General features: G+C 42.6%; 1 protein-coding gene across 8 annotated transcripts in view; it reads right to left on the reverse strand.

The window, feature by feature from the left end:
• GLYR1 (glyoxylate reductase 1 homolog) overlaps window positions 1-21,882 on the reverse strand; it is a 34,100-nt gene that overhangs the window by 6,894 nt on the left and 5,324 nt on the right. For 2 of the 8 annotated variants that reach the window (XM_032794719.2, XM_075069435.1), the window contains 8 exons: window positions 13,054-13,192; window positions 12,235-12,477; window positions 6,287-6,373; window positions 5,336-5,392; window positions 3,623-3,673; window positions 3,458-3,531; window positions 1,691-1,790; window positions 345-437 (listed from right to left, as the gene is read on the reverse strand). In XM_032794719.2, coding sequence (XP_032650610.1) covers window positions 345-437; window positions 1,691-1,790; window positions 3,458-3,531; window positions 3,623-3,673; window positions 5,336-5,392; window positions 6,287-6,373; window positions 12,235-12,477; window positions 13,054-13,192 — 844 coding nt within the window. Of the gene's footprint in view, window positions 1-344; window positions 456-1,690; window positions 1,791-3,457; window positions 3,532-3,622; window positions 3,674-5,335; window positions 5,393-6,286; window positions 6,374-12,234; window positions 12,478-13,053; window positions 13,193-21,882 lie in introns of all 8 variants that reach the window. The other 6 variants (XM_032794717.2, XM_032794721.1, XM_075069434.1 and 3 more) reach the window with 3 other exon arrangements.

The following is a 21,882-nucleotide window of genomic DNA, read 5'->3' on the forward strand; positions in this document are numbered from 1 at the left end:
GGGAATAGACAAGGGGTAAAGCAATAGGGTGTCTGCAAAGAAACTCAAATCCTTCAATGTCAGCAGTTAAAACAAACCTGACTCTACAGTACCAGTCTACTGAAAGGGTTCCCGAAGTGTCCATGCTCTCAATGTAAATATAAACAAATACGTGCACAGGATACAGCAATGTTTTTGTTCAAAAAATTATTACTGTGATGTCTGGCAATTGAAATGGCCCTGACTAATGTGTTCAGTGGAACCAGGAATCTGTATTCCGTGACTGTCCAAAGGGTTTGGGTAGGGCAGGACAAGTCAAGACTCTAAGCTGCAGTCCAGTTAGGAAAGAAAGAGATAATCCTTACATCCTTTGCTGCCTTTGGATCTGATACACAGGCGAAGGTGATGTCACAGGTCGAGACCACCTCAGCGGGGGTTCTTCCCAGCCGTGCCCCCTCCTGGATGAACAAATCACACTGCAAAAGTCACAGATCCAAACGTAAGGAGTAGGAAACACAAAGCAACAGGTCCTCTACGCCACTGCCATAACACACACTCTAACCATCGTGCCCAGACTGATGTGAGACAGGTCGGGTGTCTTAGCAGAAGGGCAGACCACTACGGAGACTCTCACGCACAAGGTGCCTCCTGAACAATTCCTGAACCCCAGGAGGCAGGGACAGAGTACAAGAGAAGGAAAACGTTCTGAGAACATGTAAGGGGGAAGGGAGGGGTGCATCTTGTGAGAAGTCATAGAAGATTTGGATACTCCAAAGTTTGAGGGAAGGGGAGAAAATGCTGGAAGATGACTGTCAAATGGCACCTCCTCTTTTATCAGCAGGAATATCTACAGTACTGAGAACGATGTGGGGTTTATTTATTAGACTGTCTGCTTCTTCAGCTGGTCAGCCTTCTGCCACTGTCTGTGTTTGGGGGGGGGGGAGACGGGAGTCTTGTCATCCATACGAAAAATGGCCACACTATTTTGTGCGCACATGTGTGTGTGTATCTGTATAGATATCCATCAATATCTACATCACTCTATGCCATGATCTCATGAAAAAAGCAGATTATACACACATACCAACCTTAGTATTCAAAAACACTTTAAAGAATCTAAACCTAGCCTGGAACTCCTCTGTCACCTTCTAGAGCATTATGAATTGTGCTGAACATCAAATGACTCCTGTTGCCAAAGACAGTAGTTTCTCTCCATGCTCAGACACTGGTGTCACACTGATGCAGTTCTTTTGGGGTCAAAATATTGTGCGGTGTTTTCTTCCCCACCGGCCACCAAAAGCGGAGGAGGGAAGGGAAATAGTACATTTGATACTATGAACTAACATTATATGGCCAATTGGCTGTTCTTGAATTAGCTTCTGATGATGAAACCTGGAAAACTACCTCAGCCTCATTGCAGCAGTTCAGGTTCTCAAGATGAAGCAGATATTCCAGCTTAGCACAACAGGGTCCCAGGGTGGAGAGTCTCATCCAAATGGCACATTTCTCACAGAGTGAACTTGCTTAAACCTTTCTTGGCTGTCCAGCTCCACACCATGACCAGTGTGGCTGTTCTACCTGAATACAGTAACCCAATGGTATTATGCATTCCACTCCTCCAAGCAGGTGCACACGTTTCTGGAAGTTAAGGCACTTAAACAGGTCCCACTGTGAAAGACTCCATCCCACACCTTCTCGCAGACACACTTACCTTCTCAGCAGTCCGGTTCCATACAGTGACCGTGTGCCCCATTTTTAGTAAGTTGGAAACAATGCCACTTCCCATCAGGCCAAGACCCAGAAATCCTATCCTGGGGAAAAGAGAGACACATCAGTGAAGAAAAGGGAACACATGGAGACAGATGTCAGACTTTGATGCCAGTGAAAATACTATACATCATGTGATGTAGGTCCGACACACCAAGAACTTGTGCCACTGCTCTCAGGTAGAGTAAGAGCATTTTTATGAACCCATCTGTTTCCAAAGGCAGAGCTCACGCTTATATGAAGAGCAAGCTGGTACTCGAGCACAAGGAAACAATAAGACAATAGTGGCAGTGATCTCAGCACACCAGCTGCCTAATGGGTGTCAAAATTTTTATAGTCAACATGCAAAAGTTCCTTCCCTATTACTCCACACTAGGAACTTCTTTGCAGCTATGGCTCCAGGGATCCTGTATACATCATGCCATTTTGCAGCAAAATGACATGCTAGTAGGAGACCCTGAAATACTAAGAGTGGATTTAAATTACACATCAGAGTTTACACACTGAGAACTATGTCTCTGTCCCCTATGATTTAGCATTTCTGAATGCTAATTTGAACAAAGCCATTTCAGATGCATTTCAGTTTCAGCTTTACATCTACCCTTTGGTTCACAGTTGGTTGTACATGCTGCTTTTGAAGCAAACCAACATACAAGGGTTGGATGAGTCACTCTAGTTCCTTCAGCAACAGGATTTGCCCATTTCCGTTTCTCACAGCTGAAGAGATGCCCCCTCCCCTCTTCCCTGCCCCGCTTCAGGGAAAGGGTTTTACCTGAATAATTTCATCTTTACTTTGGGTCCCCTTGAGTAAGGCTGAAAACTGACATCCCCAGAGAAAGAACTGATCTAACGGCAAACAACAGACCAGAGCCTGATCTGCATTTGAACAAGACAGAAGTCACAGAGTGAAACAGGAAGCCCAGCTCTGGCTCCTGTCACTCAAGAAAGGAGAAGGGGAAGGTTAGAAGAAACCAGAAGGCTCACGTGCTCCTGTGAGGTGCGAGAAAGTGCCGCCCTCTTCCTCTTGCATTCTAGCTGCTGGAGCTAGTGAGCAAACAAACCTGATCATCTGCCAGACATTATTGGAGACATTTTATCTTTGCAGCCCACACTGCATTCAGAAGCGCTTATCTGTGAAATGTTCTGTCATGTCATGTCACACACTGCAAATGTGTGTATCAAGGTCAGACAAAACCCAAACCCCTATGAGCATCCTGAAGGCCTCTTGCTGAGCTATTCCATGGTGAAGCATCCCAACCCTCATATGTGGTGTTTCCCATGAATGAGAGTCTCACTGGGACAGAATATGGTGCATAAACAGTGGGGGAGGGATGGGAAAGTTTATTATAAGTGACAGGATAATTGCTGTTTGCATTGTCATTGTAGCCATATTGGTCTCAGGATATCAAAGAGACAAGGTGGGTGAAGTAGTATCTTTTACTGAACCAACTTTATTGGTGGAGGGACAAGCTCTCAAGCTCACAAAGCTCTTCTTCAGGTCCGGGGAAGGTAATTCTGAAGCCTGAAAACTTGTTCCTTTCACCATTTAGTCCAATAAATGATATTACTTAACCCACCCAGACTCTCTCAGCAGAGCCAATGACTGCTTCCCCATCTCCACCTCGAAGAAGGAGGTGGTGGAGGAAGAGAAATAGAGCTGAGTGGCAGAAGGGGAGAGAAGGCAGATTCTTGGAAAAAATGAGGGCCTTACTTTTTGTCAGTAGGAGTGATGCTGCCATTAATTGCTGTGCTGTCTGCTGCCTGGATGGAGGTGGATCCTGTTTCCTGTGAAGACAAGGCATAAGATATTCTTACTTTAGCAGAACTGCCAGACCTCAACACAATAAAAATAAGACAACGGGATAGTTTGCCTTACCTCTTCACACACCTTCAGCTTCTTAGTGATTGCCTGATAGCAGACAGCTGGCTGTATGAAAAGTAGAAAAACGCATTTAGGGAAAGGGCTGGTGCTTTTGTGCTTTATCTTGCCCTGTACAGAAAGAAACTCACCATAACTTGGTACAAAGAAAAAAAGAGGCAACTCATCCCCACACCATCATCTGCAATGCAGGAATTGACTGCTACCCTCCTCACCAATAGAAAAAATAAAACCCAAAACTTTCCTGCATTGCAGGGTACCAAAATCCGTAATGCTCTTACTCAGACTGTTCACCTTCTCTTCTAACGTAGGTACTACATGTTGCTATATGACAATCCACACCAATGGAAGGTGCAGGCCCAGAGTATAAGGGACTTACCTGTTCACACATTTGACACTGCAGAAGATGGAGATCCCTAAACCCTTCTCCCCCAGATTAGCATTTTGCAGAATACCCTGCCTCACACCTACACGCAGTGTGTCACTGACGGCTGGAAAAGCAGAACCCTTATTAGACAGGGTATGTCTACATTACCCACTGGATTGGTGGGTAGTGATCAATCTATCGGGGATCAATGTATCATGTCTCCTCTAGATGCGATACATCGATCCCCGAACGCGCTCCCTGTCAACTCCGGAACTCCACCAGGGCGAGAGGTGGAAGCGGAGTTGATGGGGGAGCGGTGGCTGTCAATCCTGCGCTGCAAGGATGCGAAGTAAGTCAATCTAAGATATGTCGACTTCAGCTACGCTATTCTTGTAGCTGAAGTTGCGTATCTTAGATCGATTCCAACACCCCCCTCCCCCACCAAGTGTAGACCGGGCCTAAGAGAGAAGGTGTGGGGGGTTTGTGTCCAGCATTCACGCTGGCTACAGCAGCATTAGATCTGGCTCGCAACTGCCTATGCCCTGGCCTCCAGTGTAAGTTTATTTGAATGGTAAATATATCTTCACCTCAAAAAAACAAAAACAAAAAACACAAATTGAGTATGATAGAGGCTTCACTTCCTGTGTTGTTGTTTATGAGCTCATCTAGATTAAAAGACAAGAACCTGTTAGAATCTGCAGCTATCTCCTCTTAATCCAGCTGTCTCTGCCCAGATCCCTACCTGGATACAAACCCACTTCATTTATTTGACCTTCTCTTTAATCTTAATCTTCACAGCCTGATGATAAAAATCCCACATGACAACCTGAGTTCCTTGGCATTAACTGATTGCATTTCCCAGGGGCAAGAAGGTTCAATGTAATGCTCTCCTACTTAGTCCACTCATTAATCAGAACCTGAATCACCAAGCTCAACCCAGATGAAAGAACTAGCACATCAATTGTCCCAGAAGACAAGAACGATGAGTTACTTGACACAGGAAATATCACCTCTCATGTGATATTATCAACATGAGGAATTCATTGTAGCTGATGGTCAGAGTTACATCAGTGTGGCTGGATAATTTTTTATTGCCTATAAAATTTGTAGTTATAAATGCTAAAATAAAGTTCACCTAAGTCCAAAGGTTAGGGAGTGAGAGAACCACTATGGGGTGTGAAAGAGTTTCATAGCTATAGCTCCAAATGCACAGCACTGGACAACTGACTATTGTGCATTCTGTCTGAAGCATCAGACATTAGACCCTGCGGAAGGCAGGAGGCCAAGCTAGATGGACCAGCTGTTTGAGCCAGTCTGCTAACACCTATGTTACTATGGCTCACCTTCTCTGTCTGGCTGAGCAAGAAGTGATGGAAATGTGGGTCACCATCCTTCACAGGCTGCAATCAGAAAAGCACAGGCTGAGAAACATCACCAGAGATTTACTGAGCAACCTCAGCATTGATTCCCCTGTTCTCCCAGATGGACGGCAGGATTTCCCTATTTGGGAAACCTGATAAATTGCTTCCCTTTCTCTGCCTGCCTACTTCAGGACTTCTGACAGAGTAATTCCCAACTCAGGGAATGTGTGGGAAACAGGAAATTATGGGAGGGAATGAGCGATTGAGAATATGGCTGAATTATATTAAGAATGAAGTGGCATACCAGCCAGCCTAGAATCCTGGTCAGAAGAGATACTCAAGTGCTATTTGTTTAAAGTATGTCAAATTAGAAAGACTAAGAAGATTAAATTTGAGATTACACTCAGCAGATGATCTTCCATACTATATATTCCATAACATCTAAGCCCCTTGGGGCGCAATCATGCAACTTCCTAGAACTTCCCAGTTTAAAACTGGGATTTTAGGAAGACAGGAAAAAATCATTTAAAAAGGTAAGGGCTTACTTGTGCTGCTAATGATAGAGTTAGAACTAAAAGGATGTTAAACTGGAAATGCTGAAATACTGCGTGACTGCTGACGAATAACCATGTAGAAAATATGCAGACACAATACATAGACCCAGAGGAAGGGAATTGGCTAACTGAGGAACAAAGCTTGCTCATTTATATGTCAGCCTCTCCCGCACACTGACTGGCTGATGCAGTTACACTTCAGTATCATAAAAAAGGCTAGTTAATCACCTCATATAGGAGGAAGAAAGATCTATGATTATTATTACAGCCTAGGAAAATGTGAGAGTCAAATGAGCTGTCCCCAGTGTATCCACTACTATAAGAGTCACTCTAGCTCCTAAATCACTTCTGGTGCAAAGAAAGCTAAGAGTTTAATTACCTCACTTACACCTGGAGGCCACTTAAATCCTGCCACTGTTCCAGTCATCACACTCTTCACTGTACTGGACTCAGGGATCGTGAGGTCCTGAGGAGACACAAGGAGGGTGGTAAAGACTGTAGCTTGGGATAGGCAACCTGCGGTATGCAAGCTGATTTTCAGCAGTACTCACACTGCCCGGGTCATGGCCACCAGTCCGGCGGGCTCTGCATTTTAATTTAATTTTAAATGAAGCTTCTTAAACATTCAAAAACCTTATTTACTTTACATACAACAATAGTTTAGTTATATATTATAGGCTTATAGAAAGAGACCTTCTAAAAATGCTAAAATGTATTACTGGCACATGAAACCTTAAATGAGAGTGAATAAATGAAAACTCGGGACAGCACTTCTGAAAGATGGCCGACCCCTGTGTAGCTGATAGAGTCCCAATGGTTGACCATGCAGTGTTGGCTTTTATGACATACAAACAAGACAATTTTTGAAGAGCATCATGAAACACTTCCCATTTCATAAGCCTTTGGGAAATCCCTCCCCAAAGGTCACACTGAACCATGCATTGCATCATCAGTGTAAGACTAGTCCAGCAGTGGGCAAAATGAAGGAGATCAGGAACCACTGACACAGGGAGTTTAACACAGTTATGATTTTAGGAGAAATCAAGCCCACTGTACCCGGGAGGAATTAATAAATTTACACAAATGCAAAACGAACTTGGGAAGAACTGAACCCCCCCGTCTCCAGCATTTGGGGGTCCATTCCTCAGCCCACACGAGAGACAGTGTGTGTGTGTGTGAAAAGAACTAATCAGTCGCCATAGACAACTTAATTGTTCTCCAGATTCTCAGCTTTCGCTTTTTAAAAAATGAGTCTCTGCTATGAATAGTGAGGAAACCTTCACAACATGAAGCAAGCAAAACCTAAGCACCAATGCCTGCCTCAGTTTGCAGAGTACCTGATACAGTAGCTCAGATGTTTGTTTCATTTCAATAGCCGCTAACTCCAATGACAAGAATGATACTTAACATGTCAATATTTCAAGTATTTTACTACTCAGCAAAGCATGTAAGAAAGAGGAAGTATATATGAAGTTCCATAGCAGCATTTCCCAAATGTGGTGTGCAGAAGATGTATAAATTAAGCTGCACAGGCCCCTATGACACCACATAGCAGGATTCAGGAAGGAGGTGGGGCATGATTGGTTTCATTTTCCTAGGGGCGGGGGGAGAGGTGTTTCCTCAGCTGTCAAAAAATGGACAAACATGACCCTCTCCCTCCCCAGATCTACTTCCTGAAAGAGCACATTATTGTCCAAACACTGCCAGTTTCATCTCGGGAACAAAGCAGCAGCTCACATTACTTAGAAAATATGGCAAAAGTATGGCTCCTGGACTTAATCTGGCTTGTTGCTGCTGTCTTTTTGAAACAGAACAGAACAGAACTCTGGACATTACAGACCCCAGCATCTAGATCCAGGAGGCCTTCGACTCAGATCAAGGTGAAGCACTGCCTGCTGGGATTTGTAATTTGTGGGAACGGCACTGCTGTTTGGACAGCCGAGGGTGGCTACAATCTGCTTTGTTTAATTTAGGTTAGTGGCCTTTAGGATTTTGACAAGTTATGGATGCCCAGATTTTGCCTAACTTAAAAATATTCATCTCTTTAGTTTAAAATTGAGCATATTTTAAAGAAAAGTACAGCTGTGGTTGTGAGCTTCTTGGCAGCTCAGTGATGTCACCTCTCATCCTTAAGTAGTATAGCTATCTTTATCTCTCTGCCACCCCGCCCTCCACCAATAAGGATAAAGAAAGATTCTGTTACAAAACAGAACTGACACTGTCATAGAAGCCAACATTTCACGCCACTCAACCTATGCAGGTAGAAAATGTGTAAAGTATTTCTTCTTTTGGCCAGAAAAGTAAAATATTAGATTTTTAATGATATTTTCACAATACGAATAACAGCAGAATTTATGCCTGGGCTTTTAAATTTCCATGATGGCATTAACAGACAGCATATTATTCTCTGGAGGCACATATCAACTTCATGTATTAGTTAGCCTGTTGTCTCTGGCCAGACATTTGCTAGCCAGTTGATCAGCTCAATGTCATAAGAACAGCTTTCCACAGCCTCAGCTGAGGTTTGCCAATAAAATACTTACTGTATAAATCCCTCCAACTCATTTATGGCAGCTGGCATGACGCCTGCAGCTGCATTCTCCGCATGTGACAAATGCCAAGATGACTGACAAGTCTTCAGGCCAATGAGAATCAAACTCATGACTGGCAACTGATTTCACATATACAACCTTCAGCAATATGCACCCTCCAAGATTGGAATCATGCTCTGATCCAAGAAAGCATCTTTCATCCCCAGAAGATTGTGAAGGTCCATTTTAATCCATGTATTTATACCTGAACTTTTAAGATATGACTATCTAGAAGCACAAGGAACATGCAGAATAATTTTTTATTGACTAACTTATTGTACATTAATCAATTAAGCCCCCAGAGCATCAATCCTGCTCAGAACCCACCAATACACACCCATCTTTCCCTCTTCTCAGAAGAAAGGAGAAACAGATAGGCCTTAACAGGCTCTGGAATTCTCTTCCTGACCACTCTCTTCAGTCTGACAAAGAGGGAGTCAATAGCCCATCACTAAACCTGCTTTGCCAGCAGTACCCTCACATCTACTACCTGGTAATAGTTGGAACTTAACTGCAGAGTTATCAAGAAGAAAGGCTGCTGCTCAGGCAACCAGGGCCAAATCCAATTAGAGCTTTAGAGATCAAGACTGACATCCTGAATTGTACTCCAAAGTGCATTGGAAGCCAGCAAAGAACATGAGGCACAGGTACAAAGTAATCCCTTTGAAGAACCAATAATCAAGCAGGCTGCCATGCTGTGCAGTTTTCAGCAGCAGTCCCTTGTAGAGCAAGTGTGTTATAGCAATCCGTTCTGGAGGTGACAAAGACATGGATCACTGCAGTGAGGTCCACAATCAAAATAAAAAATTGCAACCCTCCAGCTGAGGACAGATGCATAAATACATTTGGTTGCTGCTGCAGAGATACCCAGAAACAACTGAAAATACAAAACCTGGCGTTGCACTGTATCTCAGTAACAGAGGGAATACATCACATTCATAGAAGCTAAAATAAGCCTCAAATGCTTCCGATAGCTTCCCCCTACCCACAAGCATTTCTTCAATAACTCTCAGATGTCCTGACCCAAGCCCCCAATCTCTCTTAGCACTGGGAGTAAGGGAGGGAAGAGTATCAGTCATTCAACCACACAATTCAGATTAGATGGGAGATGTACACAAGGATATCATCTCAAGGCACTAAAGCTCACATCTCCTCACTAATCTTCAAATTGACCCTCATGCATACACTGAGCAGGTGGGGTGGCAAGATGGAACCATGTGCAACTGCACAAGAGAGCCCTCTAAGATCTCTCAGAAAAAAAATGAATGGAAACACTCAAGAAAGACTATCTAATCCTGCTAGGAATCCATAGAAATATTCATCCTTGTGGCGGGAAAAACTCTACAGTGGCCCAACACTGTAGCATTTAATTTCAGAAAGGGGAACTACACAAAAATGAGGTGGTTAGTACCAGAAATTAAAAGGTGCAGTACCAAAAGTAAAATCCCTGCAAGCTTCAGGGAAACTTTTTAAAGACACCATAATAGAGGCTCAACTTAAACGTACACCCCAATTTAAAAAGCATGGTAAGAGAACCAAAAAAGAGCCATTGTGGTTAAACAGCAAAGTAAAATAAGCAGTGAGAGGCAAAAAGGCATCCTTTAAAAAGTTGAAAATAAATCTTAATACGGAAAATAGAAAAGAGCATCAAATCTGGCAAATGAAGTGTAAACATATACTTAGAAACACCAAAAAAGACTTAGAAGAACAGCTAGCCAAAGACTCCAAAAATAATAGCAATTTTTTTTTAAAATACATCAGAAGCAGAAAGTCTGCTAAACAAACAGTGGAGCCACTGGATGAGCGAGATGCTAAAGGAGCACTCAAAGATGATCAGGCCATTACAGAGAAATTAAATGAATTCTTTGCATCGGTCTTCACTGTTGAGGATATGAGGGAGATTCCCAAACCTGAGCCATTCTTTTAGGGTGACAGATCTGAGGAACTGTCCCAAACTGAGGTGTCATTAGAAGAGGCTTTGGAACAAAGTGATAAACTAAACAGTAATAAGTCTCCAGGACCTGATGGTATTCGCCCAAGAGTTCTGAAGGAACTCAAATGTGAAACTGCAGGACTACTAATGGTCATCTGTAACCTATCATTTAAATCAGCTCCAAATGACTGGAGGATAGCTAATGTGACACCAATTTTTAAAAAGGGGTCCAGAGGTGATCCTAGCAACTACAGGCCAGTAAGCCTCATTTCAGTACCAGGCAAATTGGCTGAAACTATCGTAAAGAACAAAATTGCCAGACACATATATATGAATATAATTTGTTGGGAAAGAGTCAACATGGTTTTTGTAAAGGTAAATCATGCCTCACCAATCTACTAGAATTCTTCGAGGGGCCAACAAGCATGTGGACAAAGGAGATCCAGTGGATATACTGTATTTAGATTTTCAGAAAGCCTTTGACAAGGTCCCTCACCAAAGGCTCTTAAGCAAAATAAGTAGTCATGGGATAAGGGGAAGGTTCTTCATGAATGGAGCAACTGGTTAAAACGATAGGAAAACAAAAGTAGGAATTAATGGTCAGTTTTCAGAAGGAGAGACGTAATAGTGGTGTCCCCAGGGATCTGTACTGGGCCGCTATTTAACATATTCTTAAAACTGGAAAAAGGGGTTAAACAGTGAGGGGGCAAAATTTGCAGATGATACAAATAGTTAAGTCCCAGGCAGAGCATAAGAGCTACAAAAGGATCTCACAAACTGGTGACTGGACAACAAAATGGCAGATGAATTTAATGTTATAAATGCAAAGTAATGCACACTGGAAACATATCCCAACTATACATATACAAATTGGAGGGTCTAAATTAGCTGTTAACATCAAGAAAGATTTCAGAGTCATTGGGATAGTTTCTGAAATTATCACTCAATGTGCAGTGGCAGCCAAAAAGCACAGAAGGTGGGATCATCAAGAAAGGATTAGATAAAACAGAAAATATCACATTGCCTCTATATAACCAGGTACTCCCCACCTTAAATACTGCATGCAGATGTGTCGCTATCTCTCAAAAAGATATATGAGATGGAAAGGTTCAGAAAAGGGCTACAAAATGCTTAGCGTAAGATGGCTTCCGTATGAGGAGATTATAGACTTGGACTTTAGCTTGGAAAGAGTCAACTAAGGGGGGATGTGATAGAGGTCTATAAAAGACATGAGTGGTATTAGAGAAAGTAAATAAGGATCATTCTCAATGAACACAGAACATAGGGCCCAAAAATTAATAGAACAGTTTAAAACAAACAAGAAAGTATTTTTCACGCAATACTGTCAACCTCTGGAAGGTGTTGTGAAGGCCAAAATGTAACAGGGTTCAAAAGGGACTAGACAGATCATGATAGGAAGTAGGTCCACATGGCTATTAGCAGGATATGACAGGATTATGGTCCTAGTCTCGTCTGCCAGAAACTGGACGGGTTGACAGGGCATGGATCACTTGATGATAACCTGTCTGTTCATTCCCTTTGAGGCACCTGCCATTGGCCACTGTCAGAGGACAGGATACTGGGCTTGATGGACCTTTGGTCTGATCCAGTATGGCCATTCTTATAGTCTTATGTTCTAACAATAACTTGGTCAGCTAATAGATTCAGAAGAATCAACACGAACAGCTTTACAAATGGTACACAACTGAACTCTTCCTTTTGGCCTGTAAACCAAAGTGCCAACAATCCCTAGAATCCATCAGTGAAGTCCACAGGTCATGGCAGGACATGCAGAACACAAACCTTCTCATCTTTGGGGGGCCGTCCCCGCTTTCGGGGGCTCTGATCTAGTGCTCTTTTCAGGGGCGATTTTGAGCCTCGCTCTGATGAGACAGAAGATGCTCGCTTCTTTCCTTCCCCTGTGGTCTTCTTCAACTTCCCTTCAGACAAACCAGCTTTGCGTTTCTCTTCACCAGCAGACTGCTTGCCTCTCTCCTCACTGGAATTACGCCGGTTCTTCTCTTCACTGGAGTTATGAGAAGACGCCTGAGAGATTATAGAACAGAAGATTGCGAGGAAGGAAGAGATTGAATGATTTTCATAAAAAACCCAGGGATACTGAGACTGCAGTGCTGATGGTACAAAGTCACATTACAGCACCAGGTCCAACAAAAATTAGCTCTTGGAAGCTGTTGAGTTTGAAGTTATTGAAGTTAGCATTTATGTCAAATGTATCAGTTTCAAAAACTGGTTCATAGAACATGCCATGTGAAGGATCACTGGGGGAATCATGTAGTCTAAAACAAAGGTTTAGGAGAAACCAGATTTAGCACTGATTTACTGTTTGGTCAATTAGCCTCTCTGCCTCAGTTTCCCCATCAGTAAAAAAAGGACAATGATTACCTACTTCACAATGGGGTTGGGGAAATTCATGTTTGATTAAGTGCTTTGAAGACGGAAAGTACTATGCAAGTACCAACTAGCATCATGGCCGTCATGACCACTCTTTATGGAAAGTTTAAAGCTAGAGGTCACCAGCTTTAATAAAGGTAAAACAGAAGCTTGGTTATTGATCACGTCAAGCCCCACTTTGGCACATAAAGCAAAGCTAAAACCACTCACCTGGTCTTTGCCTTTGGCTTTCTTAAGGAACTCCTCCACAGCATCCACAGCCTGCTGGAAGCGCTTACCCTTGTTAACCTTGATCATTTCCTCTTTGTGGGCGTGATAAGGCTTCAGCTGTTCCACTTTGATCCAAGCACTGATAATAAATGTCAGAAAAAGTTTACTGATACATTTTCCAATCAAAACACACATCAACTTCCTCACCCAACCCCACCATGTAGCGATAAAACTGACATATACAACAGTATGGCCACATTGGACTGACTGTACCAGCAAACTCACTTCTTTTCCCTCTTCCCTGATGGCTCCAACTCCTACATTCGCTTAAGTCTTTCTTCAGCCCCCTCAACAAGTAGCACACCCAATTGTGTAAATGAAATTTGCCTCTGGGCACCATTCATGTGCTCTACCAATGCACCCACATGTGAGCGCACACATTTATAAGTGCACGACTGATTGCTCTTGTACTGGTGTGGGGAAAAACCCACACATTCAATGTGGGATTTTATTCCTAGGATTGTTGCAACAGGAAGCCACTTAACAGTTCTGACAAAACAATCTTTTGTCAGAGACAAGATTATTCTTGTTTAGAACTATGTATAAATCCCCATGAGGGCTGGAAGAATAGACAATATTTTTCAAAATTAGATTTTGTAACACATGGGTGACCACCACAAACAGAAGAACACACACCATAGCTCACTGCACATCACACTTTTGACACACAAAGGATCAAATGCCTTATTATAAACTGACATTTTTCACTTTTGATGAAAAAAGCATTTATCCTCAATTGGTGGCAGTGTGTTCCAGAGAGGCTCGCACCACTGTATTTTATAATGTAGTAACATCAGAGCAGAGCTCTCTTCTGCTTTGTGAAGAAACTCCTAAATTTTCTCCCTGTAACAATTGCTGCTGTACAGGTTTTCCCAGACACTTCTGAAATGGGTACGCTCTCATGCAGAATGATCGCCTTCTTTCACATTTGTCCACCTCTTCTACCAATTCAAAATTTTCATTCCAAAGTGTAGCTCCATAAAGTGCCTTTCCAGCTATTCTCCAACTGCCTCATAAAGCGTTAAGACCACCTTCATCTATCACAAAATCTGAAAAGGACACTTCAGCTGATCTGCTGCTGATCAGTTAAGTGGCTGCAGTGCTATTTCCCCATTACTACTGGGGAGAGTAGAGTTCTGTGCACTATTTATTGGAAACTTTTCTGAACAGGAACAGCCATCAGCATTTTTCATCAGGGAGCAGCTCAGTGTACAGCATTAGGCAGGGAAATGAATTTTAAAAATGGGCACCATTGAAAAACAAAAGATGTTAAATGTCAGTGGTAGAAGATTTAAACATTTTCATTATCCCCAGCAATGGTTATCTCCTGCAGACAGGTGCTGCTGTTCACAGGAAGCCTTTTCAATTTCATATTTTCAAGACTCATATCTACATAGCTGTAAACTGAACACAAATTTTAAGACATGATGCCCCAGTAGCTCATTTTTCAATGAATAGAAATTAGAAATTCACCCATTATGGCATGATTCCTCTATTTTCAATTGGACCTCCTCCACATAACTGGTACATCCAGTATTGAAGTGTTTCATAATGTTTAAAAAGGTTCAGAATTTTCCCAATTAATGGCAGCTTTTCTCTCTCACCTTCCAGTTGTGCTACCACAGCAGAATACCTAGGAGCTCTTTGGCTCACTTTTCTAGTTTGTTTCTCCATGGCTTGTCCATATACTCAGACAAGCAATCTTATCCCAGTTCCATATATTATCAGAATGATGGAACCAGACTGCCCAAGATCTGTTCTCATTTACTACAGTCTCTGAGAGAATCAGCTTCAAAAACAACCCAGGGTGTGAGGCAGCTTTCTCCATCCATCTGCCTTAAAATTGTAATTCTCCAATGCTTTTTAGAATGTTCATCTGTGCAGTTTTAAAGCCCAGAGTATTTCCCCGATCTCATCATTCTTTGCTTTTCATTTTAAAGTCTCTGGCCTCTGCATCAAGGTTTTCTGACCAGTTATAGCAAGTAGCCTATGTTTCCTGGATCTCTTTAGGACACAGGAAAATGGAGTTCCCAGTCTCATGCTCATGGATGAATTTTCTTTTCTTTCCACTTCACATTTGGATCTTGCCCCTTTGCCTGTTCCTATTTGCTCCTTTTTCAGGATGCAATGACCAGTTTACCATCTTGAGGACTGGGTGAAGCAGCTTCCTCTCCACTACCATGGGCCATTGTATACAACGAGCCACTGGATCATTCAGTATGAGACTACAAACATTTCACAGGTAGATGGTTTTCACATAGGACTTAAATATAGGAGAGACCAGAAACTTCATGGCTGTTAGAACAGGTAACTGTTGCTTAGAGATTGCAGTTAGTACAGGTTTCACTGTGCAGGAAGCGTGCTTACACACTTTCCACTTACTGCAAGCAGGTTCTTGCTCTAGAATTTCCACTGTAGCCCTGAAGGTGTAAGATCACACAATGCTTTCCATTCTGTGCACCCTACAGAATCCTTTCCCTCATCCTACATCCCCCTTCATAGCCATCTTTGAGTTAGCACAATATAACGAGTGAAGTCAGTGATTCTCAGACAACAGTCTAGAACTTGTCCAGGGAATCTCTCTTGGACAGCATGAAACCCTTCACCTTAGGGTCCTCAAATGACAGTGAATCACTAGGAAGCTGGCCAGTGTTGGTCTACGAAAAGCTAGCTAGCTTGCTCTCTCACACATACGCGTGATAAGAATGTTGGGAAACAAGTCAATGAAGTCATTTAAGAAGCATTTCCCCCAACTTCCTTCCAGATTTGGGTTCCTCAATGAAATCACTTTATTTCCACTAGTCTGTTCCTGAAAAAGTTATTGGAGGGGGAATCCATTACATTTTCTCCTCCCAACTGCCTCTGATATGTGTACCTGCCCACTCCCCATCTCCTTCCCACATACACCAGCTCTTTGCTCACTATTCTTTTGGTAGTGGTGGGGCAAGATCTATACATCAGGCTGGGCCTAGAGGAGACACAGACACTTGGGATTGTTGGAGACAAGGATTAAAGATCTATATAAAGGACTAAGGGATAAGGCAAGCAGGCAAGGGCTTAGAAAAGTCACAGACACACAATAAAAAAAAAAAAAAAAAAAAGTGTATTCCTCTCCCTAGTTTGTCCCTTGTCTACATGCCATAGATTTAGCTGATCTCTCCAGGGCAGGGACCTGTCCTCTTAAATGTCTGTAAAGCACCCAATACTGTAGAGGACTATAAAAATAAAGCTACACCACAGAACAAAGTCATTCATAGCTACACATGCATGCCTCAAAAAGCAATGACGTAGTATAAGTCCTCTCAAATATGACATATTAGGCTGTGATCTTCTAGCTAAGGAAGGTCAAGTATCCAGATAAGAGTTTTCTGAGGCATAACATAAAATAAGTGCTAACCTTACTAAACGCTAGGTTCAAGCAACCTACCCACAGGAACCCTAATTCTAGGTTCGAGCATCCTACCCATAGGAACTCTACAAGAACCCTAGGCATTATAATGCTAACACTATGGTAGGGAGCCCAATATACAGGAACCCTAAACCTAGCTCCACAGACCCTACTCGTAGGAACAATATCCCAGCTCCTTGCAGCCTGCTAATAGGAACCCTAACCCTAGCGCAAAGTGCCCTACTCATGAGCCGTAACCCTAAATCCACATCACCTGCCCAAAGGAACCATAATCCTATTTCCAAGTCACAGAAATATAGGAATCCTAACCCTAGTTCCAAATAGCTTATCCAAAAGACCCTAATCTTAGAGCAGAGAGACCGAGAAGAACCCTATTCTTAGCTCCAAGTACCCTACCCATAGAAAGCATAACCTTAGTTCCAAGTACCCTACCTCTAGGAACACTAATTCAAGGCACCCCCAGGAACCCGAACCCTAGTACCAGGTACACCCCACCCCCAGGAACCCCAACCCTTGCACCAAGTACCCTGCCCACATGAACCCTAGCTTTAGGATGGGGATCTCTAATATAGGAACTTCACCCTACCTGCAAGTACTGTATCTACAGGAACCCCAGCCCTACCTCTGGGAACCCTAACACTAGCTCCAAATACATGATTCATAGGAATATCCTTAGGTCCAAGTACTCTAGCTCATAAGAACCGTAATACTAGTTCCAAGTACCCTACCCACAGGACCCTAACCCTGGTTCCAAATACTCATCCTCCCATAGGAATCCTAATGCTAGGACAAAGTACCTCCATAGGAACCTTAAGCTTAGCACCAAGTACCCTACCCATATGAACCCTAACCTTAGATCACGGAGACCTACTCACAAGAATCCTAATGCTAGCTCCAAATACCCTATCCAAAGAGACCCTAACCCAAGCTTTAAATACCCTACCCATAGGAAACATAACCCTAGCTCCAAGTACCTGATCAGACCTTCAAAAGGCCCACATTCACCACTGTGCCAACTCCAAATTAGTGTTTTCTAAATGCAAGATCACTGGGGAACATTCCTACCGTCTGCAGCAGAAAGCTCTACTATCCCTGATGAACCCTCAGGTCCAGGAAAGATCAGTGGCAGAATTTAAACTTTGGCATCACAGAAGGATACGGGGGTTGGTGAAACTGCTAACACGGTTTTGCTAAGGCCATAATTTTTGTATCTTTCAAACAGTCTTCATATTATACTTTTATCTTGGATTGCAAGATTTGTCTTTGATTTTTCTTTGGATAGCTCAGGTTAGGAAGTGAGTCCAGATGTCCGTATTCCTGATGAGGTTATTTAGTTTGTACATTGGTACTTCAGAAAGATGTTATGGAGTGCTCCAGGATGTTAACAATAAAATTTTGATAATACACTGTAAAACTTAAGAACTTTTTTTCAAGCTGTACGGCTTGTGAGTTAAGTGAAAGAGCATGGTAGTATTTATCAGGTAGTGGTGGTTGCAGTGTACTTTCCAGTATTTCACTGAAATGGCTCCATGTCTATAGGGAATGACACTGTCATAGCACATAGCTAATGTCTGTCTGCCAATGCTAATTGCTATTTTGAATTGTATGAAGCACACCTTGAGTGTCTCTCACAGAGTTTGATTTTTATGGGATTCAGTCCTGTCATTTCTCTGAGAAAGACATGTTAGGGTTCTTCTTGCCTGCCTTATTTTGTGTTATTGTGGCGGTCCACTAAGCCTTCCTATGACAAGTCTGTAGGCTTGGGAAACAAGATGGGCTGTGATCGTATACCTAAGAACACAGTTATATATTGGGTGGATGAGGGAGCTTATCTATACCAATATTTTGAGAGAGACCTGCTTAGTATATTCCAGCAGAACTTAGAGACCCCCAACCTACTTACAAGGTTTCCATTGCTGAGGAAAGGGTATATGGGACTTCCCTTGGGATTTGGGGGATAGAAAGGGAAGACATTTCAGAGTGTTATTTCTCTGCAGAATTAGAGCAATAACTAAAAATCTCCCAACTTCCAAAATGAACACTAAGGCAGTCTGAAACATCTCACTCTCTTTCATGGAGCCAGTGAGAGAGCTATATAACCAACAATATGTGTATCATAACTACTGAATACTTCAGGGCAAGGTGCAAGTACTATATTACTACTGCAGACACTGATAAAGCCCCCATTGCTATGGTGTGTGGGTTACTCTGGGGGAATAACGTAGAATTCATGTCCCCCGCAGATTTCGTTTCCCCACAGAAAAATGACTTCTAACGGGGAAGCGAAGTGAAGCTGCAAGAGCAGTCACGTGCCCCTCCCCGGCAGCACAGGCAGGTTGGTTCAGGTGCCCAGAGCAGCCTGTAGAGAAGTAAATCGCCTCTGTGGGGGGAGGATGTGCAGTCATGCATGAGAGACACACACAGATACATATTCTGTCCCTCTCACTTGCTATTGCAGTGTGCTCATCATGAAGGAGCAGGGCTTCAGGATGTTTCTGAGGAGATAAGCATGGGGCAGGCTCCGTCCCCTCAGGCAGAGCAGGATGTAGCAGCCTGTCCGTGTAGTGAATTGTTCCCACTGCCTTTTTGAACTCACCCAGGAGTATAAAACAGGTGTAAAAGTTTTAAGGCTCCTCTACATTGCCAGAGTGGTGTAAAGGCCTTATGGCCTTATAAATGCTTATTGTCCTTTATTGATTAGAACTGGCCTACGTTTTTGAACTGAAAAAATTTCCTATCAAAATGTGCTCCATGAACTGTTTGCTACTGACCTTTCTGAAGATGGTAAGTAGGCAAAATAAATTGTGAGTTTGATTCTCCAGCCTTCACTTGCTCTTCAGTTGCCTATGATGTAACATGGAGCATATGGCTGCACATATTTGTTGACTAATAATTAGAAATAAAGGGTCAAACCTAGCTGCATTACTATTAGGCAAGGGGGTCAGGGGATTTCTTCCAATTCTCCTCACTTCCACTCTCCATCCACTGTATCGTAGTTTAAATAAATTACCAAAATAATCGAAACCAGTGTGATTCTACTGTGTTATTTTGACAAATAAAATATGCAGAATTTTAAAATCTTGTGAGCAGAATGCCCCCAGAAGTAGCGGGTACACTTCATGGGCCTTAAGTTAAAATGCAAAAACATTTTAAGATTTGGATCACTTAAACCTGTTCTGTTCATTCTCTCTGAAGGACCTGTCATTGGACACTATCAGAAGACAGGATACTGGGCTAGATGGATCATTGGTCTCACCCAGTATGGACATGGTTATGTTCTAACATTTCCTACATGCTAGGAAGACACCTTCCAGGAGCACTATTTTTATTACTTTAAGGGCAGAGACAATGGAAACTTTACCAAGAGGCTAAATGCACGGAGTAACAGTCAGCAGGAAGCCTGTGAAAAGCTGGATGTCTAAATGCAGGCATGCTCAGGTTTATACATCTTTGGCCAAAGCCAGTTCTGCAATCTTGAACACCCTATCCTTGCTCACTGTAGCCTTGCCCTTGGAACAGACTAGCTTTATCATTGCAAATGAACATAAGCTTTGTGGTGAGCAAGGAACAAAGAGGCAGTCTCTTCTAAATTGGGCCCTAAGCCATTTAAGATCTTGGAGAACCTTGAATTTCACCTGAAAGTTTCACGAACAAGCACTGCAGAATGCAAGTCACAGGAATAACACGTTCCTACCCATCCACTCTGCTCAAAGGGTGGGTTGTCATATTTTACACCAGTGTTCATTTTTTAGTTGACCAGCCTTCACGCTTAATCCTAGGTAGGGCACACTGCAGCCTCAAGATGACAAAGGCATGGAGACGACAATACTGCAGTCTTTCAGCAAGCATATGATGAAAAGATGGCATTTTTTGGCCACATTTGCCATCTGGGAATCTTGAGTAGAAAGGAGTCCATCAACAGCCTGAGATTGTAGACCCTTTTGCCAACGGACAGGCAAATGTCCTCAACTGAGAGAGCAGTGAGACTTCAACAGTTCCTCAAAATGCTTTGCCCTGCCAGCCAGCCAGCATCTCCTCCATTGTGTATATATACACCGAACATAAACCAGAATGGCTTTTGTCCAGATCCCCATCTCTGCCAAACCAAGACAATATAAGCCATAGAGCCAAGTGTCATTAGCATATGGATGATACTATAGCTAATGCCATCTCAAAAACTTAAGCAGGCAAAAATGGGCATTAATTACGCTAGAATAGTCCAGTACTAGGTCTTTGTAACTGCACACACATAGCTTGATGGAGACTGATAGGGATGGGGCAGGGAAGGAGGTGACAAGAGTTTTGTTTTCAGCTGACTTACTAGTATTTTTCAGGCTTATCTTCAGCCAGGACATTTAACTCCACTTAGATGCATCACTTTTTACTTTTGTATAGGTTTCAGAGGGGTAGCCATGTTAGCCTGTATCAGCAAAAACAACGAGGAATCCTTGTGGCACCTTAGAGACTAGCAAATTTATTTGGGCATAAGCTTTCATGGGCTATAACCCACTTCATTAGATGCATGGAGTGGAAAACACAGTAGGCAGGTATAAAAATACAGCACATGAAAAGATGAGAGTTGCCTTACCAATTGGGGGGTCAGTGCTAATGAGGCCAATTCAATTAGGAGGATATTCACCCCTTCTTGTCAACTGTTGGATATGGGGCCACATCCATCCTAACTGAATTGGCCTTATTATCACTGACCTCCCCCACTTGGTAAGGCAACTCCCATCTTTTCATGTGCTGTATTTTTATACCTGCCTACTGTATTCTCCACTCCATGCATCTGATGAAGTGGGTTATAGCCCACAAAAGCTTATGCCCAAATAAATTTGCTAGTCTCTAAGTTGCCACAAGGAATCCTTGTTGTTTTTACTTTTGTATAAGATTAAAGCCAACTATGGAATAAATTACTTTATTTCTGCAACCATGAAATTTCTCCTTCCCAGCTTGCTGGAGTTTAAGAATCTAATCTCAAATTTGGTTCTAAGATGACAAAATTTTCCCATTTTTTGGCATAATCAAACAGATCTAAACATAAGCATTCTCCACAAGGTGCAGTATGAGATAGAACAGAGCCATAGGAGGCATCCATTTCTTCTCTTGATTAGTGGAGTTTATAAGAAAATTGAAGTGGAAGGACAGTATTAATTTCTGCTCCAACTTCAAGTTGCACACACCTATCAGTTAGAGTAACCAGGATTTTAAATCCTGTGATTATTCACCAGGAAATGATGGGTTTTTGGCTGTCCCAGTCTGACACGATAGGATTTTACCTAACCTGAACTCCAGAATCATGTGATAAACCACTTTTATTTTGTAGCTTTGGCCTCCTAACTTGCTATCTGTCCACTAAT

Source organism: Chelonoidis abingdonii, chromosome 9 (assembly GCF_003597395.2).
Source record: "Chelonoidis abingdonii isolate Lonesome George chromosome 9, CheloAbing_2.0, whole genome shotgun sequence".
Taxonomy (NCBI): Eukaryota; Metazoa; Chordata; order Testudines; family Testudinidae; genus Chelonoidis; species Chelonoidis abingdonii.